The 15,579-nt window shown below is 37.2% G+C and overlaps 1 protein-coding gene across 1 annotated transcript in view; it reads left to right on the top strand.

Annotated features, from left to right (window-relative positions):
• Dnah12 (dynein axonemal heavy chain 12) overlaps nucleotides 1-15,579 on the top strand; it is a 218,243-nt gene that overhangs the window by 102,231 nt on the left and 100,433 nt on the right. Inside the window, exons 39-45 of the mRNA XM_017802268.2 lie at nucleotides 305-471; nucleotides 3,512-3,767; nucleotides 6,253-6,552; nucleotides 7,051-7,229; nucleotides 7,987-8,179; nucleotides 10,887-11,048; nucleotides 15,189-15,383. Of these exons, the coding sequence (XP_017657757.1) occupies nucleotides 305-471; nucleotides 3,512-3,767; nucleotides 6,253-6,552; nucleotides 7,051-7,229; nucleotides 7,987-8,179; nucleotides 10,887-11,048; nucleotides 15,189-15,383 (1,452 nt within the window). The remainder of the gene's footprint in view (nucleotides 1-304; nucleotides 472-3,511; nucleotides 3,768-6,252; nucleotides 6,553-7,050; nucleotides 7,230-7,986; nucleotides 8,180-10,886; nucleotides 11,049-15,188; nucleotides 15,384-15,579) is intronic.

Raw genomic sequence — 15,579 nt, forward strand, 5'->3', positions numbered from 1 at the left:
GGCTGTCAGGTCCCCTGGAACTGGAGTTACAGATGGTTGTTAGCTGCCATGTGGGTGCTGGGATTTGAACCCGAGTCTTCTGCAAGAACAACCAGTGTTCTTAACCACTGAGCCATCTCTCCAGCCCCTGGTGTTACTTATTTTATGTTAAGTTACTGACAAATTAAACAAATGTAGCTATGCTGCTATCCCATGGATACTGGCAGCATGGCTCTGGACACTGACTTAACAAATGCAATGACAATAATAGCAAGCATGTAATGCTATTATAGATAAATATGACATATTCTTTTTAACATTTTAGAACATTATTATGGCTAGATTGGATAAAAGACGCAAAGGAGTTTTTGGACCTCCCATGGGAAAGAAGTGTGTGGTGTTCATAGATGATATGAATATGCCTGCATTGGAGAAATATGGAGCCCAACCTCCTATTGAATTATTACGACAGTTTTTTGACTGTGGACATTGGTAAATATTTAGTTAAAGCCTTAATAATGCATGCTGAAGTCATATCTCACTTTATATTAGTTTTTAAAGCAAAAAGTATATTTCCAAGTTATTTAGGGAAAATTATCATTGCTCAGATTTTCCTACATAGAAAAATTGGAAGGATTTTATCTAAGAGTATTTTTAGATGAGTTTTAGGTTCATAATAAATTAAGAAGAAGGTATCGGATTTTTTCATATATCCTTTGCCCCTAACACTAACCTTCTCGGCCAGGAGGTAGATTTGTTTCAATTATTAACAGTACATTGACATATCATCATCTCCCTAAGTTCTTAATGTAGGGCTTGCTTTTTGTATTGTACAATCTATGAGGTTTGTCATTTATACATAATTATGATGACATACATAGAATTTTTTCACTGCTCTACAAATTAATTGTTGTACTTTTTCACCTCCCTCACATCAAACCCTAGCAACCCCTGATCTTTCTACTATCTTTATAGCTTAGCCTTTTCCATAATATTATTGTTAATCAGTTTTCTGTTGCTCTAACAAAAGCCTGAGATGGTCAACTTTCAAAGAAAAAAAAGTTTATTTTGGCTCATAGTTTTAGAAGTTTTAGTCCAGAACTGGTTGGCCCTGCTGTTTTGGACCTACCTCTAGTTGCCTATGTCCCACTAGTCCCCATTGCTCCAGTGTTCTACCACCTCCAGATCTAAACTGTAAGAGTCATATAATTGGAATCAAACAATATATAGCATTTCTAGATTGGCTTCTTTCACTTAGTAATATACATTTTAATTTCTTAAATGTTTTCTTTACCTCCCTCCCTTCCTTCCTTCCTTCCTTTATTTCTTTGGTTTTTTTTGAGATAGGGCCTCCCTGAGTGCCAGCTGGCCTGGCACTCGCTGTGAAGACCAAGCTGGCCTTGATCTCACTGAGATCCACCTGCCTTATGACTTGATAGCACATTTCTTTTTAGTGCTGAATAATATTTCATTTGTAGATATACCATAGTTTATTAATATACTCAGCTGTTGAAGGACATCTTGGTTGCTTTCAAGTTTTGACAATTAGTAATAAAGCTGCAGATATTTGTATGCAAATATTTTATGGATAGAAGTCTTACAAAAATATCTAGCATAATGTGTATCTTAGTTTTTTTTCCTGTGACTATGAGAAAATACTCTGACAAAAGCAATTCAAGGGAGAAAATGTTGACTTTAATTCATAGTTCCAGGTTACAGTCCACCATGGCAGGGAGGCCAAAGCATCAGGAGCCTGAAGCAGCTCATCACAGTATGTCTGGAGCTCCAAGATGAGAGCAGTGAATACATGCATGCTGGTGCTCAACTTGCCTTCTCTACTTTTATACAGCCCATGATTCCCCTTCCTAGTGAACTGTATCACACTGTGCAAGTCTTTCACTTCATTTAATACAATGAGGGTGGGGGAACTGATTCCACCACAGTAACTTTATCATTTACATTTTTATCAGGAATGAAGGAGATCTTAGCCTTGCTTCCCATTCCTCTCTTCCATTTTGTGTTGGTGTTCTGTTTTGGTCATTCTAATAGGTGTTTTAATTTGCATCTCCCTGCTGACATATGATATTAAACATCTTTTTTGGTTTTTGTTTTGTTTTGCTTTTGAGACAAAGTCTCATATAACCTAGGCTGAACTCCAATTCATTATGTATATGAGACCTGGGCTTGACCTCCTAATCCTAATCCTTCCTCCACCTCCTAAATGCTGAGATTATGTACCACTATGCCATGCACCATTATACCATTATACCAGACTGGAGCATCTTTTTATGTTTTTATGTGCTATCTGTTTATCTTCTTTGATGAGGTGCTTGTTAAGTTACTTGGCCTATTGTTCAAGAACATTATTTGCTTTCTTATTATTTAGTCTTAAGAGTTCTGTGTATTTTGAATGATAGCCAATGATAGCCATTTATCATAGATGTCCTTTGAAAATATTTCCTTCCAGCCTATGGCTCATTTTCTCATTGTTTTTTCACAAAGTGGAAGTTTTTCTTAATGAATACTAACTTCTTGATCATTTCTTTCATCACAGTTTGTGCCTCTGTTATCATAACTTTAAAACTCATTGTTCCCAAAGTCACCTACATTTTTCATTATCCTCTCAGATTTTTATAGTTTTGCACTTAATATTTAAGTATATGATTCACTTTGAATTATTGTGAAAATTTATCATCTAAAGTCAGTGTTTAAATTAATTTTTCTGCATGTTGATGTTCTGTTCTCAAGCACTGTTTGTTGAAAGGATATCTTCACAAGGCCTTTGCATCCAGATCCCCATTCCCCATACCTTTTCATATCTTTGCATCCAGATCCCCACTCCCCATACCTTTTCAAATTTAAGTACTTAACAACCTCTTGAAAATCATCAACAGTGGAGCCAACTCAATTTCATCATTTAGATACACCTTCTGATTAAAGCTTTTTTAAAGCTTGTTTTTCCTGTAATAGAGCCCTTTCTATATGTATGTAGATGATATTTGGGCACCCTTACATACTCAGAACACAAGGCCTGAGATGATAAAAAGATCAGGACTTTTTTCTGGGACTTTTAAGCTAGAGCAACTGTATAATTCATTGTTCAAACAGACATTTGTGAAAATAAAATGGGGATATTATTGATAATTACTCCAGGATAACAAACACAAATAGATCCATCTAGGCAAAATGGGACATGTGGTCACCTCTACCTATATAATTATCTACAAGTAAGTTGTAGGAGCACACATCCAGAGTTCTGGTTTTGGGAAAAAAGGAAAACTACAGAGTCAAATTATAAGGGAGCTTAGACAGAGAAAGGTAGGAAAAGAACATTCTAGACACAGAATGGGAAATGGAATTGGTATCACTGGGGAGGAGAAATAGAAATTGTGCTTGAAATAAAATATCCTGTCCTACTTGAAGCATTATCTAAAGTTATGCCTTTTACAGAAGCTAAAATCAGATTAACTTTCTAAGGATATGTGTATTTCATTCCTTCTTCTCTTTCCTTTTCTCTATGTGTGCCTTCCAGGTATGACCTGAAGGACACCAGTAAAATCACGCTGGTTGACATAGAACTGATTGCTGCCATGGGTCCTCCAGGTGGTGGGAGAAATCCAGTGACTCCCCGTTTTATTCGACATTTCAACATCTTCACTATCAATACTTTCAGTGATGAAACCATGGTCCGAATTTTCTCATCAATCATGTCATTCTACCTTAGAACTCACGAATTTCCTCCAGAGTACTTTTCAGTTGGGCACCAAATAGTCAGTGGAATGATGGAGGTGAGTAAATAGTGCAATGTAAGGTATTTTAGTATTAGATACTATCCTCACTAGGTCTTGTTAAAAGAATATTGTTTCCTTAGGCTATCTGCTTTGATTTTCATTATCAGAGTTTCTGTCCAGAAAATATAAGAGCAGAATGATCACAGACATTGAAAGTAGGAAACCTAACGGGTTGAGCCCTGATGGCTGTTCCTACCTATACAACATAGAGCAAGTAGTCTGACCTTTCAGAGGCTTAATTTTTAATCACTAAAATGAGATATAATACAGGTTTCATAAGGTCATTATAAGGAATTTGCTCATTTTAAGTATTTGTCACATCATAAATGTTTCCTTAATAATTAGGTATCCACTATGGTATTTGTTCATTTTCTCTTTTCCTTCTTCCTTCCTATGCTTTGTGTTTGTCTTTTTAAAAAGAAAGTAAACTTAAGCATCTTATAAATTCAGTACATTTACTTGGACCACACAAATTGCAGTGAAAAATAAGAACATGCAAGGATAGGAACAGAAAACACATGATCATATGACCAAAGAACACATCCTGATTTGTTTAGGGTGTGTTATCTGCCCTTGCTAAGAAGCCAGAGCCAGCCTCATATCTAATGTTAAAAAGGGAAAAAGTATATTTAAAGATAATTTCACCAAACTAGCCTTCTAGAAGCATGATAAAGTGAGATTTGCTTTGGGGTGACTAAATAGGAAGCAAAAGGCTCCCTAGAATCATTCTATCAGTCTATCAGTTTCTAAGAATATCATTTCTTTCTAAGGTTGTCCCTTTTTCTAGAAGAAAATTTGTACTAGGGTTTTGTTTTTGTTTGCAGACAGGGTCTCATAAATCCCAGACTGAACTTGAACTTACTATATATGTAAGGATGACCCTGAACTTCTGATTCTCCTGCCTCTACCTTCTCAGTGCTTGGATTAGAGGCATGCACCACTATGCCCAGTTTATTGCAGTACATGCATACTAACTAGGCAAGCATTCTGCCAATTGAATTACATCCCAGCCTGAAATTTTGTACTATTAAAGTAGAGAGAGTAGGAGCAAAGAGGTATGAGTTAGGTACTTTTCAGTTGCTGTAATAAATATCTGAAGTAAATAACATTAAGAAAACATTTATTTTGGCTCGTGATTTCAGAGCTTTTGGTCCCTGTTTGATTGGCTTTGTTGTGAGCCCAAGTCAAGGCTGAAGGATCATGCCAGAGGGTATGCTGGAATAGAGGTGCTTACCCTGTAGCAGCTGAGAAACAGGCAGGAAAGAACCAGGGATGAGATATATCTTTCAAAAGCATGCCCACAGTGACTTACTTCCTCCAATTAAGCCTCATCTCCTAGTTTCTACATCTCCCAGTAATACCAGCATGCTATGAATCCATCATTAGATCAGAGCCCTCAATATCCAGTCACTTCCCAAAAGCCCATCAGCTGCCAGCCAGGCCTTTAACACAAGATCCTTTGGAAGACATTTCAGATTCAAACCATGACAGAGTAGAAGATTGAGCCTGGTGTTTTATTTATAAGATAAAATATTTTAGATATCTCTTGGAATGGTTGGGCCTTGGTCAGGTAGAATGAGATGTTTTTTTCTATCTTTGAAGTATTAGAGAACTCACGTGTATAGAGGTTGGGATGGGGGGTGAACCACAAAACACATCCAAATGAAAAATAATTTTGTTTGGCTTTCTGTCTGTCAAGATATATTATAAAAAAATTAACCTTCTTTAAAGAGAGTATTAGCCTTCATTTGGTGACTGCAGCAAAGCATAAAAATATGCTTTATTTCTATATTATACCAATTAAGATGTAAGAAAAGAGGAAGCAAGGGTATAAGAAGAAGAAAGGGAAGAGGAGAATTAACTGATTTAAAGTCAATGGTAATCTAAAAGAAATTTTCATCCTCTTCATTTGGGATGCTTTAGAATAAGTTATCTGATTTTAGTTTCTATTGCAATTTCAAACTTTCTGATAAGCCAAGTTATTTATTTTTAAATTTTATTTTATGTATATGAGTGTTTGGCCTGCATATATATATAAGTGTACCACATGTGTGCAATGCCTGTGAACACTAGAAGAGGGCATCAGATCCCCTAGAACTGAAGTTACAGAAGGTTGTTAACTGCAGTGTGGGTGCTGGGAACTGAATCTGGATCCCCTGGAAGACCCTCAAGTGCTCTTAACCACTTGGCTATCTTTGCAGTTCCAAACCAGGTCATTTTTAAGTGGAACAATTACAACAAACAGGAACTAAAGTAAGCTTAAATAGAGTCCAAGTTAAGGGTCTATTAAGGTCTCTCAACTTTATAGTAACTAGTTGAGTACTATAAACCAAAATAAACCTATATGCCATGCTAGGCTTAGTATTATACATTTTTCTAAATTGATATAATCTAGTAGGATAAATAAAATATTTCATATTACTTGATGTGATTGCTAATTATAAACATTTTATTTTTGCATCATTGCATTTTTCATCCACAGATATATAAACAATCTATGGAAAATCTTTTGCCCACTCCTGCAAAATCTCATTATACTTTCAATTTGCGTGATTTCTCACGAGTCATCCAGGGTTGCTTACTTGTTGAAAAAGATGCTATAGAGAGCAGGTACACTATGATTCGCCTGTTTGTGCATGAGGTTCTCCGAGTGTTTTATGATCGCCTTATTAATGATAATGATCGAAACTGGCTCTTCAAATTAATTAAAAATGTTATAAAGGACCATTTTAAGGAACCATTTGATTCTGTCTTTTTACATCTAAGGAAAGAGAATGCACCAGTAAGTATATTTAGTGATTAACAATATGTCTGGTTAAAATAGAATTACATGGGCTATTAACATCTTGCAAAAATATGATTGTTTTTAATGAACACAATAACTCTTGATTTTCCCATGGATAGGTGTTTATTTTGAGATTAGTCTTCAGAGGTATGTATATAGAGAGAGGATATTTAAAGAATGAAACCATATATGATGTTTATTAAATTATATAGTAAATGTAGAGTACATAATGTGGTACCAACTCCTAAAATTTTCTCAATAAATAGTAAAAATTATTTTCCAGTCTATAGAAAAAGCAATAAAACTTTCCCTTTTGCTTCATAAAATTATAATTTTATGTATTGATTTTATAAGAATATTATTTTCTATCTTAATGTTTAAAATAATTAGCTAATTAATAATCATCCTATGACATAAATAAAATGAAATTTTGTATAGTTTCTTAAATTTATTTTCTTATTTAAGTTTTATAATTTTCTGAATTCTATTCTATAGGTAAATGAAGAAGACTTAAGAAGTCTCATGTTTGGGGATTATCTGAATCCTGACCTTGAAGGAGAGGATAGAACTTATATTGAAATTCCAGACATTCAACATTTTAGTGATATTGTTGACCAGTGCTTAGATGAGTATAATCAAACTCACAAAACAAGAATGAATCTTGTTGTGTTTAGGTACCTGTATTTTATAGTTATGTTTGAAATGTTTATGTGTAAATTTTTATTATAAAATATTTAAAACAAAAAGAATTTCAATGAGCACATCATAAATATTGCAATATAAAACTAGCAATTTATTCACAGTTCCCTGTTTCAGCTAACCCTACCTCACTGTGTCCCCATTATAACCTATAAAGAAACTCATGTGGTTTTTTTTTTTAACTTGTGTTACACGTCTATGTTCCTGCACATATGTGCACAGGGTTTTTTTGTATGTTTAATTTTATTTTATTTTGTGTGGGGGGGAGAGAGAGAAAGAGAAAGAGAGAGAGTAAGAGAGAGAGAGGAGAGAGAGAGCATGTTTGTATGCAGTGATGTGTGCATGTGCATTGCACGGCAGTGGGTGGAGGTAAGAGGATAACCTCTAGGTGTTGGTTCTCACTTTTCCATCTACTTTGGGATCAGATCTCTTCACTGATGCATAAGCCAGACTAGCTGGCCCATGAGCTCATGGAGATCTTTCTGCATGTGCCTCCCATTTCCTGTAGGCATTCCTAGCTACTGCGTCAGCTTCAGTGTAGGTTCTGGAGATTCAAACTAAGGTTGTCAGGCTTGCATGGCAAGAATTTTTTCCCCAGCCCCTGCATGTTTTATTTTTTAAAATAAATGTTGTGTGTATCTACAGTGTAACATATTATAAAAATATATAATAAAATGGTAAGTACATTTACATGTACATTGTTATGTATAATAAGATTGTTATTTTTGGTAGATATGTTTTGGAGCATTTATCAAGAATATGTCGAATCCTAAAGCAGTCTGGTGGAAATGCTTTGCTTATTGGACTTGGAGGAAGTGGTCGGCAATCCTTAACTCGTCTGGCTACCTCTATGGCAAAAATGCAAATTTTCCAACCAGAAATTTCTAAGAGCTATGGTATAAATGAGTGGAGACAGGATATGAAGGTAAAAATATAAATAAATGTAGTGTGCAAAATAATAAGAGTGCAATGTTTAACCAGTAAAAGGAGAGCCAGACTGCATGGATGCATAGTGAATATTTGGGTAGTAATGCTAATACTATCCTGTCCACTGTGTACCTGCCCTGTGTGCTGAGCATTCCTGAGTGCTTTACTTATACAGTCTAATTCCATAAGAACCACAGTGCAGTGCAGCAGGTATAGTTGTCTCTGTGCTTTACTGTTGGGGACACTGAAGCTAAGGGAAGTGATGTATAGCAGAGCAAGGCTTTCTAGTTCAAGTTGCCCACTACACTATTGCAACAGGTGCCAGGAGCTCCATTTTTATCCTGGTTCTGAGAGGACTTATTTCAGTTGAATACATAATTTCCAACAGACTGCTAAATATGTACCTCATGGGCTGGAGGAATTGCTTGGAGTTGAGTACATACCTAGAATGTGCAGTGATTTTTTAAAATTATAAAATAGCATATAGTGTATTCATACCAGTTATATGCTGATAAATTTAACAACCATCTTCACAGGGATGGTGGTGAGCTGGACTGTGGGTTTATAGTTACCAAGATCATATCATTTAACACAGAGTTGTGGTACACACCTTTAATTCTAGCATTCAGGATACAGAGGCAGGTGGATCTCTGTGAGTTTGAGGCCAGCCTAGTCTACACAGCAAGTTTCAGGCCAGCTAGGGCTGTATAGTAAGACCCCGTTCAAAAAAAAAAAAAAAAAAAAAGACCAAAATAACAGAGTTGCAATGTGTATAAAATACCTTTACAGTGTATATACTATATAGACTTAAATAACTTCCAGTGAATAATAGTTAATAAAATGATTAAGATGAGATAAAATTTAAACATTTGCTAATTTTTATTATACTTATCATTTTAATTGTAAGTTTTTATCACTTAGTTTTTATATTCTTTGAGAATTTCATGCGTATATATATATAATTTAGGTCATATCCATTCCACCTCCATCTTCTCCCAGACCCACACACATCTGCCTCTCAATTTCATATCCTCTTCATTTTTTTGTCTTTATAATCCATGGAGTCCAGCTAGTACTGCCCAAAAAGCCACAACTCGGAAGAAAACTGACTCTCCCTCCCCCAGTAGCTATCAATTGCCAGTAGATCTTGGGTAGGGGTGAGGTCTTGTGACCCCTGCCCCATCAATACTGGAGTGCTGACTGGTTTGATCTTGCATAGGTCTTCTACAGGCAGCCAGTGCTGCTGTGAGTTCATGAGTGAAGCAATCTGTCATGCCCAGATGATACTATTTTTGCAACAGTCCTCCCCGAACTCTGACTCTTACCGTCTTTCTGTGCCTCTTTCATGATGTTCTCTGATTCTTAGCATAAGAGGGTTATATAGATTTTCTGTTTGAGGCTGAACACTTCACAGTCACTCGTTCTCTATACTTTAATGAGTTGTGAGTCTGTGTTAACTGCAGCCCACTGCAATAAGAAGCTTCTCTGATGAGGGGCAAGAGCTGTACTATGGATGTATCTATGGATAATAGGGGTAAATATTTAGAAGGCTATTTGAAAGTATGTCCATTTAGTGAAATAACATAGCAAGTTCTCCCCTAGGGCAAATGACCTCCCCAGTCACAGGCTCTTGGCCAGATAATACAGTAGTACCAGGGATGAGTTCCCTTCTGTGGAGCAGGCCTTAAATTCAATCAGAAAACTGTTGGTTCCCCCGTGAAGCATTTGTGCCACTATTGTACCATTGAGCATATCCTGCCAGGTCAGTTGTTATTGTAGCTCACAGGGCTCACAGCTTGGTAAGACTGTTGATGACTTTTCTCCCCCAGTAGCCTACATAACACCTTTTAGTGCTATGACAGTTAGCCAGCAGGGAGGATGCTTCCAGGTCAGTAATAGGTTTTACCATCAAATTCTGGTGGGTGACCAAGAGCAGTGGCAATAGCCTGTATTGTTTTGAGGGTCTCTGAGATCTCCTAATAACTCGAAGGGAGGCATCCTACACCTGGCACTGGGCTCTTTGTTTGATAACCTGTGGCTTCTGGAAAGAGCTGTATTCCCTGTATATCACTTAATTTTCAGTCCTGGCTATATTTCTAACAGACTTATGCATATAGCTCTACCATACTACAGAGTCCATATCTTTATTTTAGCTAGAAATTTTACTTACAATTGGGTAAAAATAAAACAAACAAACAAAAAAACGAGCCCAAACTAATTTGAGAGAGGAAGTTATTGGCTTATAAGACTCAAGTGTTTAGAGGTAGATAATCCTAAATGACTGAATTTAGGGGTACAATCACTCTGTGATTTCTCTGTATTTCTTGGGCCTACTTCCTTCTACAGATGGCTTATTCCTTGAGGCGACATATTTGGCTCCAAGTAGTTGGGATTTTGGCCTTTTTAAGACTCCTCAGCACAGCAATGTTCTTATTTTGAAACCATCTCAATCCCAGAAGTAACAGTTTGATTGAGTCCTGCTTAACCACATTCCTTCTGAATCAGTAGTTTTGTCTAGGAGCTTGAGGAAACTAAGTAGTTTGGCTCTCCCACTTATAGGATAAGAGAAATGAAGTCCCTGATTGACAGCCCCAATCAGACTCATAGTTACCCTTCTGCCAAAGTGTCAAAAAAAGGGGGGATGGGGGGAGCAAACCCAACATAAATCCACCACATTCTGCTTATAAGTACATTTTTCTTTTAAGACCCTGTTGAGAAATGTAGGCATGAAAGGCCAGAAGACAGTCTTTTTGATCACGGACACTCAGATCAAAGAGGAAGCTTTTCTAGAAGATATTGACAGTGTGCTCAACACTGGAGAAGTGCCCAACATTTTTGCAGCAGATGAAAAGCAAGAAGTGATGGAGGTAAATGCTTTGGGAGAAGTGCTGCTCTCAGCATAGGGATTTCTTACCTTGAAAACTTTGCTCTGCTCCTTCAGGATAAATATAGCGTATGCAATTAAACATTTAAAGAATATTAGCTTTAGGGGCTGGAGAGATGGCTCAGTGGTTAAGAACACTAATTGTTCTTGCAAAAGACACAGGTTCAAATCCCAGCACCCACGTGGCAGCTAGCAATTGTCCATAGCTCCAGTTCCGGGGATCTAACAGGCTCTTCTGTATTCCTTGGGCATTGCATGACACAGGTGCACTTACCTACATGCAGGCAACACACTCATACACATACAATAAAAATAATAAATATTTTTTAAAAAGAATATTAGCTTAGCCAGGCATGGTGGCACACGCCTTTAGTCCCAGCACTTAGGAGGCAGAGGCAGGCGGATCTCTGTGAGTTCAAGGCCAGCCTGGTCTACATAGTGAGTTCCAGGACAGCTGGGGCTACAGGGAGACCCTGCCTCAAAAAGACAAAAAATAATAATATTAGTTTAATATATCATTTTTGATGAATTTCAAATTACTTTTAGCATAGTTGTAACATAGAAATTTTATTTTATAGTTATTATCGTCCTAAAAATAGCAGTTTGTTTTATGTTTGGTGATGGTTAGCATATTTATGAATGATTATGGAGTTTAATAACATCTCTTAAACTGATAAAAGAAAGCATTGCCTATCTGAGAGACATAGCACAGGCCCTATAGTCTTAGCACTCAGGATTGAGAAGGATCAAGAGTTTGAAACTAGCCTGAGGTACATCAAGAGTTCCAGGCCACCCTGTCCTGTATAGTATGATGCTGTTTCAAAAACAAAACAAAGAAAAGAACAACAACAGATAGACAAAGGCTTAGTGTGGCAAGAAAGAATAATGACTAATATTACTTGGTTAGTTGTATGACTTCCTGCTGTCACAGTAAATTTTTCAAGAATCTTAATAAAACTACCTTTTCTTATCATTCTGATATTTGGTTGGGTGTGGTGGCACAAACCTTTAATCCCAGCACTTGGGAGACAGAGGCAGGTGGATCTATGTGAGAGGAAGGCCAGCCTGATCTCCAGAGTGAGTTCTAGGACAGCCTTGGCTACAGGGAGACCCTGTCTCAAAAAGACTGAATAATAATAATAATAATAATAATAATAATTCTGATAGCAATTATGAAAGTCAGGCTTTGTGATGTAACTGACCAAAACCAAAATGCAATTGGGTACCACCTTCTACTGTCAGATAGCAGATATCTTGAGCCCAATTTTAAGACTTTCCCCCAGAAGATCTCTGCTAATTCATTCCCCCTTTATCATTTACTAGAACTAATTTTATCCATAGGATTTATTATTTATACCCAGATGTTTCCTTCTCAGCCCCCAGTGGTAAAATCTGGATTGAATGGCCTCACCCTCGAAGTTCAGGCATTCTGCCTTCTTGCTTTCTGTGGAATGGGAGCACAGCTAATAGCTCCTTCTACAGAGGGTCATGGTGAGGAGAGGAAGTCAAACAAAACAAGCCCTTTTGTAGTGTCAAACACTTAGACTCCTTCAGTAAATAGTATGTTATGGCTTGTGGCCTGGGTTGAGAAAGAAAGCAAAAACCACTAAGTTTTTTTTTATTGCTTTCCTGATGGATACTACAGACATGGTGAAGACAACTCATGAAGGGTGATGTGCCTACTTGATAGGGGAATTCACTCTCCATATGCCTTTCCAAAAAGAGTTATCAGATGTGTGGAGTGAGATTTCCTAAGTTCTGTGAACTGTCCTGCTTGCTTTAGCTGTTAACTGGTCTTCCAATCATTTTCTTACTAAACTTTTGCACTGCTTCACTATTTTACTTTAATCTGCATATTTTATATATATTTAAAAATATTTTTATTTATGTGTATATGTGTGAGTCTGTGTATGGTATGTGTGTGCCTATACCCTGCTTGAATCTCCTGGAACTGGAATTACAGGCAGTTGTGAGCCACCTGTTGTATGTGCTGGGAACTGAACTCTGGTCCTAAGGAAGAGCAGCAAATGCTCTTAACTGGTGAATCATCTTTCCAGCCCCAAAATACTTTTTTTCCTGGAAAAGCAAGAAAGGCTCTTTTTTTAATTGAATTTTTCCAAATTTCATACAATATGTTTTTATCATATTTTGATCCCCTCCCTATCTACACTCCCCTTACTACCTCCATCCAATTTCATGTATTCTTGTATGTGGTGTGTGTGTGTGTGTGTGTGTGTGTGTGTGTGTGTGTGTAAAACAAAGGACATTTGGGGACACAAAATACATTTTATGAGATGGGCTCTCCCTGTACTACCAGGCTGGCCTCAAATGGCTGGGGTCAAGCAATCTTGAATACACAGCCTTAGCCTCTTGAATACTCTACGTTTTTTCTTTTTCCTTTGAGACTGGATCACACTAATGCTCTGGCTGCTCTTCTACCTGAGCCTCCCAAGTGTTAGGACTATATCCTTGTGCTACCACACCAAGTCTTCATATAAAAACCTTTTCATTTATTCTTTGACAATTTCATCCATGCATACAATGTATCCTGATCATATCCACTTCCCACTCCCCTCCTCCTTCCCAGACACCCCCCACATCTCCCTCCCACCTTTGTCTTTGTTTTATGGCTTCCTGAGTCCAATTCATAATGCCTGCATGAATGTGGGTGTGAGGCCATCCACTGAGGCCTGGACAACCCGCCAGTGGCCACAACCCCAGACAAAATTGACCCGCCCTTTCCCAGCAGTCATTAGTTGCCAAGAGCTCATCAATTAGAGGTGGAGGAGGCTCATAAGCCCCTCCCTCATCCATGCTGGAGTGTTGACTGGTTTGGCCTTGTGCAGGTAACCACAGCTTCTGGGAGTTCATGTGTGCAACAGCCCTGCCATGGCCAGAAGTAGGCATTTCACAGCACTCCTCCCCATCCTCCACATCTACATTCTTTCCACACTCTCTCCCAGTTTTTCCTTGAGACTTGAGGGGGGTATGTGATATAAGTGTCCCATTTATGTCTGAGCACTCTGTTAACAGTCACTTATTCTCAGCATTTTGACAGTTATGTGTCCCTTCATTAACTTCTGCCCACTGCAAAAAGCTTGACCAAGGTTGAGAGTAGCGCTAATCTATACATATAACGTAAATATTTAGAAGGCGATTTGACAACATGTCCATTTAGCAAAACAATAGAAAGCTCCCCCTAGGGTGTGAAAAATACTCCTGAGCATGGTTTTTTTTTTTTTTTTAATCAGGTTTACATTACAGTACCAGGCCTCCTGTGGAGCAGGCCTAAATCCAATCAGAAAAGTGCTTGGTGCCCCCATAAAATCATGCCACTTATTACACCAGTGGGCATAACTTGCCTCCAGAGTACATACTTCTTTAACACAAAGAGAATCATAGTCTATGTACTCTTACATGACTTGGGGTTTGTTTCTTTATTTTATTTTGCTAATCTTCACATAGCACTTTATTCAGTTTCACCCCTCATCACCTTCCTGTGCTCCTCACTGGTCTTCTTCCTCCCCTAGATAGTCTGCTTCTATTTTAATTGTCATTTTCTTTCCCATTATCCTCTTATTCCCCATTCCCTTCCTTTAGACCCCTTCTTCCACATTTTACTGTATATCATGTGTGTGTGTGTGTGTGTGTGTGTGTGTGTGTGTGTGTGTGTAATCTAGATTTTTCATGTGAGAGCAAGCCTACAATATTTGTCTTTCTGAGTCAGGCTTTGTTTCATTGTTTTAAAAAGTTGCATATAATCCAATGTATGAATTATAAGCATGTTTTATGTGTTTAGCCAATTTTTTACTGAGTGACATTGCAGTTGTTTTCACTTTTTCTCTTAAAAATAATGTTGTATTATAGGCCTAGGCATAATCTTGATGAAATTTTCCAATATTCTATATAAGGTAAATTCTTGTCAGAATTTGTGTTTAATTATAAAATTATAGCACTAGTGGAGATTTTATATGCACAAAGTGTATCAGAGCCATCCTATTTACTTAAAACAAAAATTTTAAAGACAGTTGTGAATAATAAATCCTCATATGCTAATATATGATAATCTCTGTATAATAGATTTATTTTTATTTACAATGTTTTGTTTTCTAATACTCTATAGGGTGTTCGCCTGGTAGCTCAGTCTGGCAATAAACATGGTGAACTCAGTCCCTTAGCCCTGTTTGCTTGCTTTGTGAATCGCTGCAAAGATAATCTTCATGTTGTAGTGGCCTTTAGCCCCATTGGAGATGCCTTTCGTAATCGTTTGAGACAGTTTCCATCTCTCATCAACTGTTGTACCATTGACTGGTTTCAGGTTTGTAATTTTTTTGAGGGAAAGGGGTTGCTAATTCTGAGAATTTTACCAAAATCTTATTTAAGCTTGATTAACATCCAGCAATATTTCTTAATTAGTTACTATACTAGTACTCAGCATCAGGGGGCTGATAAGACTGTGTTATCCAGGAATTCGTAGTCTGGACTGGAATACATAAAAAAAAATAATCAGTTAA

This window comes from Nannospalax galili, unplaced genomic scaffold (assembly GCF_000622305.1).
Source record: "Nannospalax galili isolate Female #2095 unplaced genomic scaffold, S.galili_v1.0 scaffold505, whole genome shotgun sequence".
Lineage (NCBI taxonomy): Eukaryota > Metazoa > Chordata > Mammalia > Rodentia > Spalacidae > Nannospalax > Nannospalax galili.